We start from the raw sequence: 19,883 nt of genomic DNA on the forward strand, positions 1-19,883 counted from the left end.
GGAAGAGTCTTTTCTGTACGGAGGACAGATATATGTTCAAAACATTTCTGCAAAAGGGATATGCTCAGGAAAAGGTCATTTATTGTCGAAAAAATTTATCTAGAAACCTAAGTTAATATCACATTGTTGATATGTACAAAACACATTTTTTACATAAGTGAATGTAACACAGAAGCTGTGTTCTTAAAACCCAATGATTAACGTAAATTCTGCTCAATTCAGGTAAAATGTTTATCAGTGTTTGAGATTTACCTTTACTCCAACAGCACCAGCGCTTAGAGAAATGTGCATATTTAGGCAGATATGTGTATTATGAATTATGTGAGAATGTAACCTTAATACTGGAAATCCTGAATGTTATAGTCTCCATGTTACCGCTCTAATCGCCACTGTTCTTTGTGTCTTCAGGCCGAATGCATTCAGCTGGGATCAGGTGGTCAGACTGAGCCCTGTGGAGAGACTGGACCATGCCTTCACAGTAGCTAAAGACCAGCTGGCCATTGAGAGGCTACTGGATGCTGAAGGTACGGCCATTCGGAGCTGTTTTAAACACTTTCCCACATTGTACAGATAGGTCAACTGTTAAGCCTATTAAGTACCTTTTTATAGTAGTCCCAAAGAATAGTTGGCTGTGGAATGACATACATTTTACTCTCTAAAATTCCCACATAATAAACATAGTCCGTGTTCACGAAGCCTTCCTTCATGTCCTGCCAACAGTTGGACACACTCACGGTGGAGCAAATACCTTGGTGTTATCTTTTGCTGAAGATTTGTAAGAAGCTGTGTTTGCTCAGAATGTTTTTTTTCTAGTTGATGTCACAGAGCACCTGTAGATCCTCAGTGTGCATGTATGTGAGCTGTCTATATTCAGACACTTCTTGTTACACCTGACCTGTGTCAAAGCCAATTTTATTCAGTACAAATTGCCTCAACCTGCCTTTTTTTTCTCTGCCTCTCACCTTGCTTCCCATCTAATCTTCTCCTGTCACCCTTAACTGCCATCTCACTCCATCTACCATGATGCTTTTCTCCTCTTTATCCCCCACTTTCTCCCTCCTGCTTATCATGCTAAATTTCTATCTCTGATCTACCTGCCCTATACATCCACCTCCCTTCCACCATCTTGCCCCCTCTCTCTCAGACGTGGCGGTGCAGTTACCAGATAAGAAGTCGATCATCATGTACGTAACATCGCTGTTCGCCGTGCTGCCCAAAGACGTGAGCATGGAGGCTATCAGAGAAGTGGAGACCCTGCCACGCAAATACAAAGTGTCTGAGGACTCAGGTCCAGGCATCAGTGCTCAGGTAAAACACACAACACAGTAGGTTTGTACTTCATGTGATATGATACAGGAGGGAACAAGATAAGCTTGCAGAGAACACCTCAGGCATTTCTGAATTATGATTTTGGGGCAAAGTAGGTAGGACCCATAGGTCTAGACCAAGGTGAGAGTCACTGTAGTATTCTCACAACCTTTAAAACCGCTCACACAAAAGGTGCTCATTGAAATCCATGGATACATCTGTTTTGCAAGGAATCCAAGGTGCTCTTTTCCGTGCAAACTCTAAAAATTCACAGCTGGTAACCAGCATTGTAGACAGAAGCACAGTATCTCCAAACCTCGAGAATTTATAACTGGAATAAAAAAGCGTGTTTGGTAACAAATAGCTGGTTCTTATAAATTTGGAACAAGATGCAGTTCAGAACTGGTTCTCGATACCCTAACCCTAGGTCATGGTTCACTATTTTTTTTAGCACAGTGAGAAAAACACAAGATGACATTCCATTCTATTAAAAACCTAAATACTAAACACTTGCTCATTGGATATGATCCTTGCTTTAAAAATGAAGGCACATAGACAGTTTGTCAGGAAGGACTCCACCTCACCCTTTTGCTATAGTTTAACAGGATCTAAATCATATGGTAAGGGTTCTTTATAACTGCGTTCTCATGCGTGTTTGCCATAACGATGATGCTAGCTATGTTTTATATGAGCTGAACAGCTGACACCCAGCCAAAACTTTCTTCTGGAGTTCTGGATGTATGTTCTGCACGTGCCAACTTGTAGTATAACAATATGTACTGCAAATAAAAAAAATAAAAAAACTAGACTGTAACTATTTGGTTCATAAGACAAAACAAGTTGAAAAAGCATAGTGGATGTCCTACACTAAATGTTCATGATGAATTTGTGAAAAACTAAACAAATCAGTGTACTACCTCCTTAATCCCCATGGTGCAGTTATTTCAGTAGTGACACAGTGCATTAGTCTAGCAGATACATCTCCCCCAGTGGCTGCCTGTCACTGCTGGTGTAAACAAACCGTTATCTCTTTCTATGAACAGAGAGATGATAGTTCAGCTGTTGAACGTCAGCTTCAACCACTGAAGAGCTGAAGTCTCATGCAAATCTGAACCCATAACCCTTGCTGCTGTGTTGTGTTTCTGATAACATTCAGTTTGAAGGCCACAGACGCTGTTATGTGCAATCATAAGGAATATTGTCAAGTGTCTCATTGTGTGTTTCCATATAGATAGAATAGAATGAGTCACTCCCACCCTGAAAAAGCCATCTCCTTCATTCTCTCCAGCACTGCTCATGAAAAACACAGCAGGCGCAGGCAAATAGGAAGCAGAGCCATGACTCACCCCTCTGACATTAGCCAGCCGACCGAGCTGCATGCTTCTGGAAACACAGAGCTGTAAATGGGTGAAAGGAAATTAGGGAATAAATTGGTGAGAATGGGAGTGTGTGTGCAGAGAGTTGACAGGGAAGGTTATTTGAGCATTAAAGATGCTGGTGTGCTGGTGGACGGGTGGCGTAAGTATGTGATTGACATGCACATACTGATACTGTTCAATGTTTAACATCTGTGATCAGATTATTTCTACACCTTGATTCAGTTGGACTTTCCTGCTGTTTTACTAACTTGTGATTGAACTCCTGTTCATGTTCTATTCCATAGTAACTACAGCAAACCAAGTTCCATACCCCCCCAACAATGTAATTTCTTTCAAGCACATCCCTGGGGCAGCTCGTTTCAGAGGTTTTTGTCAGAAGTCAGAAAAACCCCAAACCACCTCTTAAGTTTTTATTGCCCATGGGCACATACTTCACACGTCCTGGAACGAGTGCTGGAAAAGTCTTTTTAAATAGTGCCTTGATTGGTCCAACACGAGGTTTACTTTCCTGGCACAGTTCCTCTCTCCATAGGAAGTGATGCGTAATGCTGCTGGAAGTGAGACTGAGTAGAGGAAAAATAAAAGCTCTTTGTTTTTGATGACTGTGTTTGGTTCCCACCTTAGTTTAAGGTCCATTATATTGGTTCATGGTATTGTTGTGGAGTTCTTAATGTTGGTTTTAGATAATTTTTTTCAATATTGATATCTAATATCAGTTTGTTGCATTATCGTCAAAGTTGGAATATCACTGATGATGAAGTGCACTGACATATGCATGATGATACAATACATGCTGCAAAAGTGATGAATGGAGGCATCGAGTTGGGCAAATCATCTGGTGATAATAAAGCGTTTTGTTGAGCCAGACCACAGCTATTTTACAGCCATTCAAGTCAATAAATAGACCAAGGCTGCAGTTCTCTCTCTCTCTCTCTCTCTCTCTCTCTCTCTCTCTCTCTCTCTCTCTCTCTCTCGCTCTCTCTCCCCCCTCCCTCCCTTGTCTTTCTCTTGTTGCTTTGTCTCTGCCAGCCTCTACTGGTCTCACACAAGGCCTTACAGTATTTTTGTGACTTACTCCAATATATCCAAAAGGTCACCGAATATTTTCAGCAGGTGACCTTTTTCTAGAATTTGCTACACAGACATTACCATTGTGTAATTGTAGCATGGAAAACAAAGGTCCAATTGACTTGTTACTGTACCAGTCTCTAAACAACCATTAGCATTTCTGTCATCTTTGACTTGGCGTGGCTGCCGCTGCAAAGATTTTATCTCCTGTTCATTTCAGCTCCAGACAGATTTGTTGAGCTCTGTCGAACTTTTTCCTACTTTCCTTCAGAAAAATGGAAACCTGAAATAGTTTGTTAATTCAGTTGTCTACAAAGGATGACACATGTGCACATAGTGTGCATTTAATGGAATTTAAAAGTAAGATTGTGTTGAAAATATAAAGGAACTGCCTCTTTTATGGTGGAAGATTTAGGAACGTATTCAGGGACGTTGCACTGGCAAGACTACTGTCATTACACAAAAAAGTTATCTTTCCATTTACATCTAGAGTGTTTCTTTTTAAATTACAAGAACATGTTTTCCCTCTTGTCCTTAAAGAAATTCATAAGCTATTTCTTCTTTTGAAGTTGCACCATCCATCTCTCTGACTGTACGCCCAACTTTACCCAGGATACTACTGTGTTTTAGACCTACTGCTATTCCTAGAATGAGGATTGACCTGCCCAGCGTGCCAGGGGCACCTCCCAGCATCCAATAATAGGCCTGCAGTTGTTTTGTTTTTTCTTAGCTGAGCAGGGCAGGTCGCTGTGCGTACTCCGCAGCAGCATAGGCACCTCCTGGATTTTTGGCTCTATTTTAAAACTCACAAAGTGATGTGCACTTGTGAAAATTGGAGTAAAGAACAAAAAGAGGTTCTGGGCATGGCTGTGTTTCATAGAAGTCAATGTCCTGAGAGCTTTTTTTGTGTTTGAGTTTTGATGTGGCCATGTGAATGTGACATATCAGGGAAGCAAAAATGTTTCTACTACATTCCTCCTGTTCCATGCTATCTGTCAATGTTAGACCTAGTACAGGACAGGCCTAGTACAGTACTTACTTTTAGTAATATTTCACTATTATCACATTAACGACACCCCAAGATGTAAACACATTATCTACAATATGATCAACCAGTGCCTTCATCCCTTGCCTCATGTCTTTCAGAATGTGCAGATGGAGGAAGCAGGCAGCAGCCCCCGGCCTGAGACCCCCAGCACCCTGACAGAGACGGAGGGGGAGATGGAGGGAAGCCTTCTGGAAGTGGACCTGGACAGCTACCAGACCACACTGGAGGAGGTGCTGACCTGGCTGCTGTCAGCCGAGGATGCCCTACAGATTCAGGAGGAGGTGTCGGACGATGTGGAAGAAGTCAAAGAACAGTTTCACACACACGAGGTAGGAGGAGAAATGCAGGCTGGCATAAATATAAACATACATGCACACATAGACAGAGGGGCAAACAACATTGTAGACTGGAGATGGTATCCCAGAGAAAAGGAGGCCTCCCCTAGCCAACTGTACATGCTCCGTACATGTTGGGAATGCCAGGAATTCTGCTGAGAACAGTGGCGCACAACACCCCATGGTGCCCTGGCCCAAACTTACTTGCTTGCTTGAGAAGGCGTAGCTGCAGGGTTTGTGTCTGTGCATGTGTGTAAATGGGGTTTGGCTGGATTCCCTTGGCTGAAATGTGAATATTTGTGAAGTCTAATGTCTGGAATGCAGGTCAAAGCTGAAAGCTGGTAGTGAGATTGAGAGCAACAAGACCAAAAGCCTCTTTAACAGCCAGGCTTTTCAGGAGGTCTAAAAAAAAATCTATCCAGTTTGTTTCAGCCTTGTTGTTCACATACTTACTCCAACTTCTCCCGCAAAGCCGTATTAAAAAACTATGTGCTTACAACAAATCTCCAGGAGTTGATGGGCTTCCTGGAGAATTCTATAAATGCTTCATAAATGACTTAGCGCCCATACTAACCAAGATGTTTAGATACTCCCTCTCCAAGAACAATCCTCCGGAGACATGGTCACAGGCCATTATATCTGTGATTCATAAAGAAGGGAAGGACCCAACACTCTGTGAAGAATACAGACCCATTAGCTTGATATGCAATGATCAAAAATTAGTAAAAAGTAGTATCTTAACACATAGAGTTCAAAGATATATTACCACTCTGATTAAGCCAGACCAAACACGATTCATTCCTAACAGGCAGGGTGCTAACAATATTAGAAGAACCCTAAACATCATTACTTGCACTAAAAGAAACAAGCAAACATCAATGTTAATAAGCTTTGACGCACAGATAGCATTTGACACTGTAAATTGGGACTTTCTGTACAAAACGCTATCTGTAATGGGATTCCACCCAAAATTTGTAAATTGGGTCAGGGTTATCTATAGAAATCCAAAATCACGTGTCAGAGTAAACGGATGCTGTTCTGAGTTCTTTGACCTACAGAGGGGGGTGAGGCAAGGGGACTGTCTTAGCCCTCTACTTTTTGCTATAAATATTGAACCCCTGGCAGCATCTATAAGACAGAATGAGGAAATAAAAGGCATAAAAGACATGGGAAATAAGGAGCACGAGATATCTCTTTATGCAGACGATATCCTGACCTATATAAGGGATCCAGTCATTTCTGTCCCTGCATTGATAGACACCTTAAAAAAATCTGGAGAATTCTCTGGTTATCAAATCAACCAATCAAAATCAGAAGCAATGATGTTAGTTAGACATTGGCCAGTTCAATTGTCAGGAAGGCTTAATTTCCATTGGTCTCGAGGATTTAGATATTTGGGAATTATTATAACGACAGAACTATCAAAATTGTTTAAAGCTAACTATGGGAAATTGATGGGCCACATAAAAGCGGACCTTACAAGATGGGAAATTCTGCCACTCTCCCTGATAGGAAGAATAGAAACTATAAGAATGAACATTTTACCAAGGTTGCTCTTTCTTTTCCAATCACTACCTATCTATGTTCCTGCTTCCACCTTTACTATATTGGATAAATGGCTGTCCAAGTTTATTTGGCAAAGCAAGCGACCCAGACTTAAATTTAAAAGACTACTCTGCCCAAAAGATAATGGAGGCCTGGACTTAACTAGCCTGAAAAAAATATTACTGGGCAGCCCAACTCAGATCAGTGGTCGCTTGGATAGCCCAAGACACTGACACTATATGGGTTTGAATGGAGCTGAGTGAATGCCCAAATTTGCCATTAGATTCAATCCCATTCCTAAACCAAGACAAATGGGGGGAAAAAGAAGATTGCTAATGTATGGAGTAAAAACCCCTTAAAAATATGGTCAATTGTGAGGAAAAAACTACAACTTCCCATGACCATTTCCAGAGCTATAATGATAGCAAACAACTGTGATTTCTCCCCAGCTAGGATGGACAAGGGATTCCTGAAATGGAAGGAAAGGGGGTTAGTGGTTTTGGACCAGCTGTTTGATGGAGCAGTCCTTAAATCATTTGAACAGCTCAAAGAGAAATACGAATTACCAAACCAAGACTTCTTTAGGTACTTACAAATTAGACACTATTTACAAAACCATCAAGAATGGGAAAAGCTCTGCTCCTTACCAACAAAAGTAGAGCACTTCTTTATATCAATAAATGAAGGAATAGTGAAGACAAAGTTCATATCACATATTTATAAGATATTGCAGGAAGAGTTTAAAGGAAATAACTTTGATATTAAAGAAAAACTAGAAATGAACACAATAATCCCAGATGAGCAGTGGGAGATTGCATGCAGTCAAGGACATAGGGCAACCAGTAGTCCAAACTGGAATGAATTTGGATGGAAAATTAGAATGAGATACTTTAGAACTCCATTTATAACATCAAAATGGAGCAACACCCCAGATTACTGCTGGAGGGGTTGTGGCTTGGTGGGAGACCACACGCATATATTTTGGGAATGCCCAAAGGTATCGGAATACTGGCAAAATGTACAAAAAGAAATAAAAAAAATGTCTGTATAGCTCTAAATCTTGAACCATCACACTTTGTGCTAGGGGTACTGCCAGCTGATCTTGAAGAGAACAGACAAACATATTTGCTGAGAGTCCTTTTTTTTTTAAAGTATTTTACTGTTAACTGTTTTTAACTTTTTTACTTACAAAAAATAGAAAAAAACCTACATACAAGATGGGTATACAGCATCTGACATTGTTACATGAAGTAAACAAAGTAATAAAAGAAAGACAGAGGCTATATGAGAATATATACAATAGCCAAAGCAGTCCAGTGCTTCCTGTCCCATGATACTGTCAGGAGTATAAATAGAAAACAAAACAAAACGAACAAATACACACACACACTCACAAAAAAAATAAAAATAAAAAAAGGCCCAGAGAGGAGAATCAAACCCTTAGTCAGTGCCGAAAAAATACAAAGGAGAAGAGAAAAAAAATAAATAAAACCATACAAATACATAAAAGCCTGTTTTATATGTTGGTCATTTAGGTCTCATCAAGTAAAGCCAAAAAATGGTTTCCACGCTTTCTCATAATAGTTTGGTGCATCCCCTCTGCTAAGGCAAATCTGTTCCATCCTAGAAACACAAACCATTTCGTTGAGCCACCTCTTAAAGCAAGGAGATGATGGAGGCTTCCAGTTGAGTAAAATCAATTTCTTGGCCGCTACCATGCCTGTTTTGAGTGCCTGCTTACAGTGGGAAGGGAGGGTCAATGTCCTTTCAGAGGAGCGAAAGATTGCCAGGTTACAGTCTGGTTGAATGTTTATTATATATTGCTTAGAGAACCAATTAAATATGTCACTCCAAAAGTTGTCCAGTACTGGGCAGTACCAGAATAAATGTGAGAGTGAACCTTTGGCTCCGCCACATCTATCACACATGGGAGACACTGATTTAAATATTCTATTAAGTTTAGTTTTGGAATAATGCAGTCTATGTATGACTTTAAATTTAATTTACCGTAAAGTAGTTAAAGTAGTTTATAGAACACTTCTGTATACCGGAAAGGGCCTCCTTCCATAATTCCTCCGACAGTGGAACTCCCAGTTCTTTTGCCCATGCCTCCCTGAGATGACTGGTACCCGCTGGTGTCTCAAAGGCAGTGATAAAGTGGGAAATCAAGATTTTGGAGTTTGGTTGTAAGAGAAGTGTATCATAAAAAATATAATTGTGTCGTCTGTTTGGGAAATTAGAAACGTGTTCCCTAACAAAATGTCTCACCTGTAATGAGAGTCCTTCTTTTAATAGCGAATAAGGTAATCACAGCCTCCTGGCTGAAGCCACACCCTCCAACAGTTACACAATGGAGGGAAAGAATCCAAGACGTTTACAACATGGAGCATACAACAGCATTATTACAACTGAAAGCCGATGTATTCCTAAATAAATGGTCATCCATTGCCCTACATTTTCATCTGATATGAATGATATGCAGAATTTATTCTTTATTCTTATCTTATTTATTTTTCCCTATATGGATTTGTGCATGCACATTTGTGCCCACTTTTATGTTGTGTGTTTTCATTTTGTTTTCGTTTCTTAATATTATATATTCTTTTTACTATTATTATTATTTTATTTATTTATTTTAATGCAATGGTCATCTGCAATGTGAACATTACTTTATTATTTACCAAATGTAGTTTATAGGTGATATTGCTGAGATAAGGTTCTTACCTCACATGTATTATGGTTAGGATGAAAGATATCTATGGACTGTTATCCTTTCTGTAGACTTACCCATGGCCATCTTTTTTTTGTGACATACTGTATGACTGCCCTTGATAAAAGGAAATAAACAAGTTTAAAAAAAAAAACATCCAGAGAGCTCACGGAAAACAGACATTAACTCAATTCATTGGGCTTCATATTGCTCACAACAAAAGCAGCTCCTCTAAGGTGTTAAGAAGTATTCAAACTCCTTTAAAGTTGCTCTTATATTCCTTCTTAAAGCTTTTTCTTCCTTCTCTTTTGTTTTGCAATTGGCCTCAATTGGCTGCTTGGCAGACTCTGCTCTTCAGTTTGTGCTCGTGGGCTTGTCTCACTGTTGCTACAGCAACACTTGCAAACTCAAGGGTGCAGAGGTGATGCCAAGTGTTTCTGCAGGGCATTATTAAGTGTTCTACCAAGTGAAGCTAGTATTGAGTATTTAGTATGTGGGTGCCAAGTGTCAGCGTGCTGATTATATAAGCAATGTTAGGTCTCAATGTTTGGTGTGGTTATACACCGTCTTATCCTAACATAGTGTACATACAGAATAGTGTACATACAGATAGTGGGTCCCAGGGCTGTTTTGTTTCTAGCACACATCTTGTCTGTAAGACCAACATTTCAAATTGAAACTGTTTCAAAGTCAAAAATTTGCAGTTAAAAGTTTTTTTTTTTTTTTTTTTATCAAAACTGTTTACCTCTCCTCCCCCAAAAGGCCTTTATGATGGAGCTGACAGCGCACCAGAGCAGTGTGGGTAATGTGCTCCAAGCGGGTAACCAACTAATTGCCCAGGGCAATCTGACAGACGAGGAAGAAGAAGAAATCCGGGAGCAGATGAGCCTCCTCAACTCCCGCTGGGAGAACCTCCGAGTGGCCAGCATGGACCGCCAGGCCAGGTAGATGCACATTCATATACACGTGCTTTAGTCCTGTAGAGGTATTTCAATACCTTTGGCTGTAGTTCACCTGATAGACACCTGATAAGCATTAAAACCTCTAAGACCTAACAAGTCTAACACTCAATCTGTGTTGTCAAGGTATATCACACACACACACACACACACACACACACACACACACACACACACACACACACACACACACACACACACACACACACACAGTTGTTCACAAATCATATTAAGATGTCTACTAGAGCATTTGTTGACCCTGATTTAAAGTACTGTATATGTGCTTGTGCGTGCCATGACTCATTGTCTATGCAGTCTGTATACATCATTGTCACTTATTCTAGTGTTGTGTTACGGTGTGGTGGTTAAATAACCAGCTGAACAGGTAGTTTCCCCTCAAAGATGATTAAACTTTCTCTACACGTGCACCTCACTGTCTCTCTCCAGGCTCCATGAAGTCCTGATGGATCTTCAGCAGCAGCAGTTACAGCAGCTTTCTGATTGGCTGACACAGACAGAGGAGCGAATCAGAAAGATAGAGACAGAACCGGCAGCTAAAGACCTGGAGCTCTACAAAGAACAAATAGAGAAGCACAAAGTAAATGCGGTTTCCCCATTCAAATGTTTTCTGTCATAGCTCACACCAATCTAATCAGTGAGGAATTGATTATAATTGACTCAACGTGGACAGGATCAAGTACAATTTAAAACTTATTGTCACAGTCTCACTGCACTGCTCTTGTGACCGCGTTGTCACGTGTTTGATCCTGTACTTTCCTGAGTCATTCACTGTCTTGAGAAAGCTTCTCTGCCAGCTCTGTTAATGGGTAATATGTGACCGTGCTGAATTCACCTTTTGTGTTTCCGTTCAGGGGCTTCAGAACGACCTGGAGGCGGAGCAGGTGAAGGTCAACTCTCTAACACACATGGTGGTCGTGGTAGATGAGAACAGCGGTGAGAGTGCCACCGCTGCCCTGGAGGAGCAACTACAAGTGAGTTGTCAAATGTCTTCAGGACTTTGTCAATTCAAGAAGAGTCTTCCTCCAGTACATTACGTCTGCCTTTTAATGCCAATTCATGAATAATAATATGGTACCCTCCTTTTACTTTTTAGAACTTTATCTACAAACGCTGGCAGTGTGAAAATATATTTTATATAGATTGTGAGGCAGTAAAAAGTGTCTCTATGAGCCATGCCTTCTGTAAAACAGATCTGTATCAGGAAGCTGTTTTTGAGTGTAGCTATTTCTGCACATAGAGGTCCAAATTATATGTTTTCAAATGTTTCCTCTCCTCTACACTGTGTTTCTGAGAACCCCTTTGTATTAACCTTTGTCTTTATCCTGCATTCAAGTCTTTGGGTGAGCGCTGGGCGGCTGTGTGTCGCTGGACAGAGGAGAGGTGGCACAAGCTGCAGGACATTTTCATGGTGTGGCAACAGCTTCTATCGGACCAGGTATGACATGCAGCATGCGCTCCCTTTTACACATACATGCACATGCACGCTGTCTTCTTTTCCTCCTTCTAATTAAATAATCAAGCATAATAGACCACGTCAACACTCTCATGTCCACATTGAGCTATATTGAGATGCAGAGAAAACCCCACATTGTCATTTACTGTATATCTTTAAAACTGCTCAGTTTTTAAGGCCATGAAGTTCAGTCCTTCACTTCATAAAGTTAACTTGTGTCATTCAGTATTTCAGATGCACTGTTTTTGGTTTAACATAAGCTCTTACATCAAAACTTTGTTTCTTCATCCTGCAATTCTCATTTAACCCTAAACACACTGTTGTTTGAGTTTGAAATGTGTCTGGTTTTGAATTTAGATCAATGATTTGATCAGAGTACTGAAATTTAGAATTCAAAACATTTTACACGGGTTAACTAGGTTCACACCAAGACTCTGTTTGTAATGTTTACTAAGTACTACTAGTTCATGTTATTTTCCCACCTCTTCTGTAGAGTTTGTTTAGAGCGTGGTTGGCAGAAAAAGAGGAGGCCTTAAGTGAAGTACAGACTGGCAACTTTAAGGACCCAAGTGAAATGAATACCAATGTGCGCCAATTAGCAGTAAGTAGTCTGCCAAGTCTTTGTAATTTCAATGCTGCCGCAGCAGATACTTTAACAACTAACTAAACCTTCATTTGTGAACTTTATAAAGTGTCCATTGATAGTGTAGGCTTTGATTGTTTTTTGTGATTCAATCCTGTAGATTTTAAAGGAAGACATGGAAAAGAAGAGGAGGACTCTCGACCAGCTGTCTGATGCAGGACAGGATGTGATATTGCTCCTGCGGAGCCCTGAGGCGGCAGCCAAGATTGAGACAAACACAGAGGAGCTGGCACATAGATGGGACAACCTGGTGCAGAAGCTGGAGGACTGCTCCTTCCAGGTGTGTGTGTTTTTGACATTTATTCACATGTAACTTTTTTCAGAATGGGTTTTGTCTTCCTGCTTGCTGTTCTTAACAAATGTCACAGTAAGTAGCACACCTGAGCTAATAGAGATACATGGTTACCAACTGTGGCAATTCAAAGAAGTTTATTTCTATTTTATTCAAAATAGTCAGTTTTAAGTGAAGTGACGTGAATAATAAATGACCAAAACCACTGTTTTTGATGTCAAATTTTAACTTAGTCGGACCATCATGCTGTTCAAAAGTGCAACATTTAATTTCTGACTAAAATCACTGCTGTACATAGTTATGAAGTGAATACAATATGTTTCAAATTGCAATGTCAACGTGTGTGAATTTGTTTTTCCCAAACAAGGCTAGTAGGGTACATATGAGAAATATTTGTATCTGTAGTTTTTAAACTTGTTTGGTTGTGACTTGGTGAGTGTGGTAGATTTCTGTCCCATTCTCACTGATGCGCTATCTCACTGCTAAGGTAATGGAAGCTGTGACGGATGCTGGGATGACTGAGGTGGAAGAGCAGGTTGTCGTGGATACAGTTGCTGTGGCTTCGGCTGCTTCGATCGCTGACCAGGAGTTGGCCCCACCTGCTCCCCCTAAGAAACGACTGGTGGAGACAGATGCAGAAGTCAGACGATTGTAAGAATTGGGACACGCACAGACTATACCTCCTTTGCCAGAAAAGTGTAGGAATGAAAGACACACACACACACACACACACACACACACACCAATGCACACATTGTGTTCTGTGTTCTGCAGGTTTGAAAATAAGCTTTCTGACCTCCTGAGCTGGATTACAACTTGGAAGAAGTCCGCCCAGGCGCTGGCCTCCACACACCCTGACACTACACCTGACACACCAGACCTGCAGGAGAAACTTATGGTAAACCGGCAGATGATACGGCTTAAAAACAATTAACTTAACGTTAGCACATGTTTTGAAATCCCACCGTAATATGTGTTAATCAATCACTGCAGGGTTTGGAGTTGGACCTCAGTGCAAAGGAGGCCACAGTTGGTCAAGTGATCCAGGAGGGACGGGTCTTGATGGACCAGCTGGAGAGAGGTATGAAGGAAAGAGGAGGTTGCTCACTGACACTGAAATGGTACATTACTACGTATACACAATAAACCAAACAATTACTTTACAACACACTTTCTTTCAAAGTGTTCTAAGATAGTGGCTGATATTTATCATTTCTCAGAGGTTCACGACTAGTGGCTCTAACAGAAATCTTCCATTTCCCTGTTAAATTGTGTTCGTCTCATAAGATTTTACTATTTTTCCACAGCTGCTTGGTATTTTCTGGGTATTTACAAGCCTACATTTTTCATTGTTTTAGATGCCAGTAATCTGTGTGTGTGTGTGTGTGTGTGTGTGTGTGTGTGGACAGAGTAGTAAAAATCTGTCAGCCTGCAGGGTTACTGATTTCATATAACTGCTCAATGAAATGAAGAGGCTCAGGGGTTTTATGTTTACACTGTTCTAGAGGCACTGAGGGGTAGTGGAGCAACACTGCTAAGTTGGAGTAGATTTGTTAAACAACAACAACTTTCCACTAAACTTAACTTATTTTATCACCTCATATCTGCTGTTCTCTCATCCTCACCGTCTGTTTTCCAATTTTTCTTCCACTAGTGTTTTTACTCTCATTAGGGTCTCTTACTCACACCAAAAACTCACAACACAGGCTGTGACACATTCAGAATAAATTATGTAAAGATCCATTCAAAGTATACTTAATTATTTATTAATTACATTTGAAGTGAGCCTTTATATCTGTTGGTTTCTGTCTCTCTCTTAAGAGGGAGTGTGTGTGGACTCAGTGAGGGCAGACATAGATCTGATCCAAACCGAGTGGGATGCATGTGCGAGGGAGCTGCAGGCAGCCCGTGAGCGTGTTCACACCCAAAGCCGGGTCAGAGCGGTGTCTGCAGAGCTGGCAGACCTGGACCAAGCCTTTGAGAAACAGGACCGGTGGCTGGACTCAACTTCGGCTCTAGAAACGTGTGACAAGGCCGAGCTCAGAAGCCTGAGTGGAGAATGTCAGGTAACAGTCATTGTCTCCGTCCATGTTCACCCTGATCTCCTTTGTGTGACTTAAATCCTCAATTTCACCTCTAACCCTTTCTTCAATCCTCTAACATTCAGCTCATGCAGCTGCAGTTATTTCATAAACTTTTCAGATTTCACATCAGAGATGAAACCCTTTAAAAAGTCATAGATCAAAACAACCATGAGAGCAAAAAAAGGGATCTTTTAAAGTTAGGGAGTGCCTCAAATGCTTGGAAAGTCAGTGAAAGATGTACAAAGTAAGATGGATAAAACCCTTCCTGGTTGTGACCTGTTACGATTTTTCAATTTTGAGACTAATTGACTGTCAGTGTAAAGCATGACTCCATCCAGTAACCTGTGAGTTTCTCTCCTCCAGACTAATTTATTGTTGCAGTATGTTTTGCAGGTTTCCCTCATTTTTACAGAAAAAAATGAATTCTTTTACGGTGACACTGATTATGCTTAATGGCACAAAATAGATAAAATACAAGGAAAATGGATGGGTGAAACATACACTTTACATCTTGTCTCATCATTCTGCATCATTATTAAACGAGTCAATGTAATGTTCAAGAAAACCACTAATCATAGGCTTGTTTTTTAAGTCAAGGAACTCTACTTACCTAGTTTGTAAAATGTCCCTTCCTGATGTACAGAGACAGCAACATTTTCCCCTGCTGAGTTATCCTTGAATAATTCTCCACTTAACGCAAAATAATGAACTTTCGTCTTCCTCTTGTGTTTTTACAGTCCCGACTTGTTCAGCTCACTGCCTTAAGTCCGCGATTGGAGCAGCTTTCTGCAGAAACCGGGTCACTTGGAGCCATGCCCTCTCTGAAAGACAACATGGTGGTGGTATCAGCACATCACGCCTCCACACTGCAGCGGCTACAGAGCATAGAGCAAGAGGTCAACAAAGGTACCTTTGCTGAACTATATAAAAATGATTTGTCAAATCAGCGCAAAGGAAACCGGTTCCATAACAGCAGGTTCCTCAGTATTAACAGTACCATATGCTTTTCAAGGGACCTGACAGCCTTGGGGCATCCTCCAATTTCAGAGAGCTGCAGTACAGGAGATTTAAGCCTTCCTTAAAACAAAGACCCATTTCTCTCTCCTTACTCTTGGCTCAATACTTTCAGGTTTATAGGGAGACTGAAATAGTGATAGCTAAGATCAGCAAAGCTCAATCCCACAGGGGTTGTGTAAATTTGACATCAGCTTTTATATGAATCCTTGGCCAGCCACGAGTAATGGATCATGCCCTTATATGGCCTCCAAAAGCTCACAGATGCGTGAGTGTATACGTGAGCGATTGAGTGTAAGATCATCTCCCTGTGCCAGCTCCGTCTCTACCTGAGGACGTGACTTGGACCTGGAGCGGTCCTGAAAATCAGTCACCGTTTTACCTCAGGAATTTACATGCACTCCTATTGGCCAAAGACAAGTCTGTAAAGGGAGACTTGAATGCTCCTCTCCACTCCTGACCGTGTGTGTGTGTGTGTGTGTGTGTGTGTGTGTGTGTGGCGTGTGTCTCTTTCTGTGCCTCTTGGGCTTTTATGACTGTGAGGATTTGAATGAAAGCCAAGAAAAACCATTTTGTTTCTGCTTGAGGGCAGTTTTCCTCTCGCCGGGGCCACTCTTTATTTCTCCCCTCCCCTCTCCAAGTTACGCTCCATCTCTGCTCTTTGTGTATATAAACATATCCAGATTATGTAAGCATTAAATCACCTGGTAATTAAAACGCGGACAGAGAAGGAGAGGGGAAGAGAGACAGTCGAGGAGAAGAGAAGAGCAGGAACAGAAAGAAATTTAACAATCCAATATAAATGAGGTTGATGTCACAAATAGGCACTACTTAACTTTTGTTACTTACGTAATTACCTTCGCAGCTTAGCCGTGATTTTATAGTGTCATTTTTTAAAAATTCATCTGGCATGATTGACATGTATGAGTTGGTTAAAAGAGCACAGCTAAACTTACTTTGAGAAACCGATTTGTCAAACATCTGGCATCCTCTTGCAGCTTTGAGAACACATTAATCCCAAACCTGCACACTGCCCCCTTGTGGTTTAAAACCTGATGCTTAAGTCCTGATGCAAAGGTTGTGATACCTTAACTTAATATACATTTTTTTCTCCCCCATTATTCACACATCTCCCCCTCCTCCTTGTCTTATTCCAGCTTTGGCCAGTCTTGAGGCCAACCAGATGGTGTTGAGCCAGGTGGAGGGTCTAGAGGGCAGGCTGGCCACTCTGAGAGAAGGAATAGTGGACATCCCTACAGCTCAGGGAGCAGTAGAGCGGGCGCAAGTGAGTAGTGCATCATCCTGATAAATGAAGTCATACCTCTGTGTGAAAACCATGAGTGAAAACCATAGTCCAAATCCGTACACATATTCTGATAACTACCTGACAGACAGCTGAAACCAAAAACATGAACTCCTAGGTGGAGCTCACCACGCAAAATATGATCACAAAGCTTTATTAGTTAATGTTTGACAGTATTAGAATACTCTTATTTCATTTATGGTTTTAGGTTGTCTTTGAGGTGTCACTTTAGGTTGTCTCTAGGATACAAGTGTTACTATTACTACTATTACTCTTATTTTTCAAAGACTTGTATTCAACTGTCACAGAATCACTTCTTCTGTTTTTCTTATTGGCAATTATATTTATGCTTTTATAATCCACATTGTTGTTTAAGGCTGATCTTGTATTTTATGTTATTCTGGTTGGCCAAGACCCCCCTGAAAGATTTTTAATCATATCAAATAGAAATTAAAATTAATAACAACATTAAGTAAAAGCCACAGACACAACTGCATACTCATGTGATGGACTAAACAAATGCATATTAGTTATTTTGAATGGTTGTTGTTGTGGTTTATCTGGAGACTTTATGTGTATAACACATGTGCCCTCTGACATATAAGCTAAAAGGATTTCATTGTTTGTGTCTGTCTATGTGCTTGTACGTATATCAGAGTGAGTGTTAACCTCTGTCTGCTGTCAATTTTTTTCTCTCCAGCACACAATAGGCTTCTTTATCAGCTTCACTTCTTTCTGCACTGTATCAGACCTCTGTGTAGGAGAAAAAGGGTGTGTGTGTGTGTGTGTGTGTGTGTGTGTGTGTGTGTGTGTGTGTGTGTGTGTGTGTGTGTGTGTGTGTGTGTGTGTATTTTGGTATGTAGCTTTAGGATATATGCGTTGTTGTGTTTTGTGTGTGTAGCTGTGTGTGTTTCTCTCCTCCTCCCTTCTTCGGTGGAATGTGGTTCAGTCCGAGCCCTTGTTATCATGGCAGATAGGGCATGGTGCCGGGGAAAGGGGTGGGGACTTGGCACATTCTGGGCAGCATGCCCATGCATGCTGCGTGGAGCTCCTAACAGCTCATTGTGGGGCCGCTCAGCCAGTCAGTCAGCCTGACAACCACCACACACAATCCCATGGCAGCATCTCTGAGTCCCAGTAGCAATTAGCCTAATGATAGAAGGTTGATAGTCATCTGATTGGCTCAGTATTGTTTCTTCATGTTTAAATGGATTCATCTTTCACTATACACTAATGTGAATTGCTTATGAAGTGATCAATAAATCATAAACATGTGGTAGCAATTTAATCACCACCTGTGTTCAAGAAAGTTAATGTGATTGCTGTATTACTATATCATATGGAGATTTTGACCACCAGTAGTACTATGTAGCAATGTTTTTAGGAACAGATAACCATTTCTAACTTAAGTAGCATTCATATCAACATCCAAGTTGTAATTACAAGTGGAAAGCTAACATTTTTGAAGTGCCAAACATGGATGCTCCATGTCTGCCAAAGTCCGTTGTTCAAATTAATTAATCCCAAATGTGGTGGTATGGCGTTATATTGTCAATGCAAGTAGTTTTTAACCCTAACACTACATCTCTGCAGTGAAACAATCTTCTTGAGTCGTCCAGTGACTTAAACACTCTTAAAGTCAACACAATCTTTCTCATCTCAACCATCCTACTCGCATGACATGAAAGCTGCATATATTCTTTAATAGTGAAGCCTCAGTCGATCAAAGAGATTAAGGACCTCTTATCTTCTTCTCAGCAAGGGGATGACATGCATGGCAAATTCCTTCACAGACAGTAAGAGCTTCCCACACAGCTTGGACGTGTCATTTTAAGTCTGAACTCTTGTTCACCTCAGGGCCTGTGTCTGGAGATTGAGCAAACACAGCAAGCCTCCGATTCTGCAGAACTACAAAGATGGAGTCAGCTCTCCTCCAGGGCCCGTGAGGAACTGGGCACACTGCAGTGCATCCTGGGTAGCATGAAGGACAATCAGGTAGAATAGCTGACACTAGTGATATAGAAAGCCTACAAGTGTTTTTGTCTTTACTTGGTTTGGATACATTGGTTTAATGCTGTTGCTAGGTGCGTTTGGTGGAAGTGGAACGTTGGTTGGACGTGGTTCAGGAACTGTTGTCTCGTGATGCCACGGGGTTGGGCGACAAAGACAGTCTACAGGAAGAGCTCAACCAGTGCAAGGTTAGAGGGCAATGCAAAACATGAACACATCATAATGTTAAAGACACCCAACTTTATCTTCTCACTTAAAAGTTACTTTTACTGTTGTTTATGTGAAGACTGCAGTCATTTGACAATATAGATTTTGACCTGATTTGATTACTAAATAGAATTTTAATATTTGAAAAGTATTATTCTTTACCTGTCTTTCTCTTTCTGCTAACAAGGAGTATGTGAATGAGATGGAGTCTGTGGAAGGTTCATTGAAGCAGATGGGAGAGAATGTGAGTGCTGTAAAGGCGACTGCAGTCCCAGGACTAGCCAAGTGGGGGCAGGATAAGTTGGACAGGTGCCAGAGCAAATGGGACATGCTTAGCAAACAGGTGAGGAAAAACTTTTGTCATGTTTGCATTTTGTGCTGTTATGTCCTGCAAATCATGTGTGTGTATGTATGCCTGTTGTCATTCACATAATTACAGTGACATTTTAGTCACTAGCAAGCAGATAAGACATCTTCTGTTGTACAGAGTCTCTTAGGGTCTTG

The 19,883-nt window shown here is 40.9% G+C and overlaps 1 protein-coding gene across 6 annotated transcripts in view; it reads left to right on the forward strand.

Annotated features, from left to right (window-relative positions):
- utrn (utrophin) overlaps window positions 1-19,883 on the forward strand; it is a 190,884-nt gene that overhangs the window by 25,753 nt on the left and 145,248 nt on the right. For all 6 annotated transcript variants that reach the window (XM_031322136.2, XM_031322135.2, XM_031322140.2 and 3 more), the window contains 18 exons: window positions 409-524; window positions 1,145-1,308; window positions 4,902-5,132; window positions 10,156-10,337; window positions 10,800-10,950; window positions 11,225-11,344; window positions 11,707-11,808; window positions 12,320-12,427; window positions 12,570-12,749; window positions 13,249-13,412; window positions 13,536-13,659; window positions 13,755-13,842; window positions 14,583-14,827; window positions 15,583-15,751; window positions 17,017-17,144; window positions 19,020-19,157; window positions 19,247-19,360; window positions 19,567-19,722. In XM_031322136.2, the coding sequence (XP_031177996.1) occupies window positions 409-524; window positions 1,145-1,308; window positions 4,902-5,132; window positions 10,156-10,337; window positions 10,800-10,950; window positions 11,225-11,344; window positions 11,707-11,808; window positions 12,320-12,427; window positions 12,570-12,749; window positions 13,249-13,412; window positions 13,536-13,659; window positions 13,755-13,842; window positions 14,583-14,827; window positions 15,583-15,751; window positions 17,017-17,144; window positions 19,020-19,157; window positions 19,247-19,360; window positions 19,567-19,722 (2,680 nt within the window). The remainder of the gene's footprint in view (window positions 1-408; window positions 525-1,144; window positions 1,309-4,901; window positions 5,133-10,155; window positions 10,338-10,799; window positions 10,951-11,224; window positions 11,345-11,706; window positions 11,809-12,319; window positions 12,428-12,569; window positions 12,750-13,248; window positions 13,413-13,535; window positions 13,660-13,754; window positions 13,843-14,582; window positions 14,828-15,582; window positions 15,752-17,016; window positions 17,145-19,019; window positions 19,158-19,246; window positions 19,361-19,566; window positions 19,723-19,883) is intronic.

This window comes from Sander lucioperca, chromosome 19 (genome assembly GCF_008315115.2).
Source record: "Sander lucioperca isolate FBNREF2018 chromosome 19, SLUC_FBN_1.2, whole genome shotgun sequence".
Taxonomy (NCBI): Eukaryota; Metazoa; Chordata; class Actinopteri; order Perciformes; family Percidae; genus Sander; species Sander lucioperca.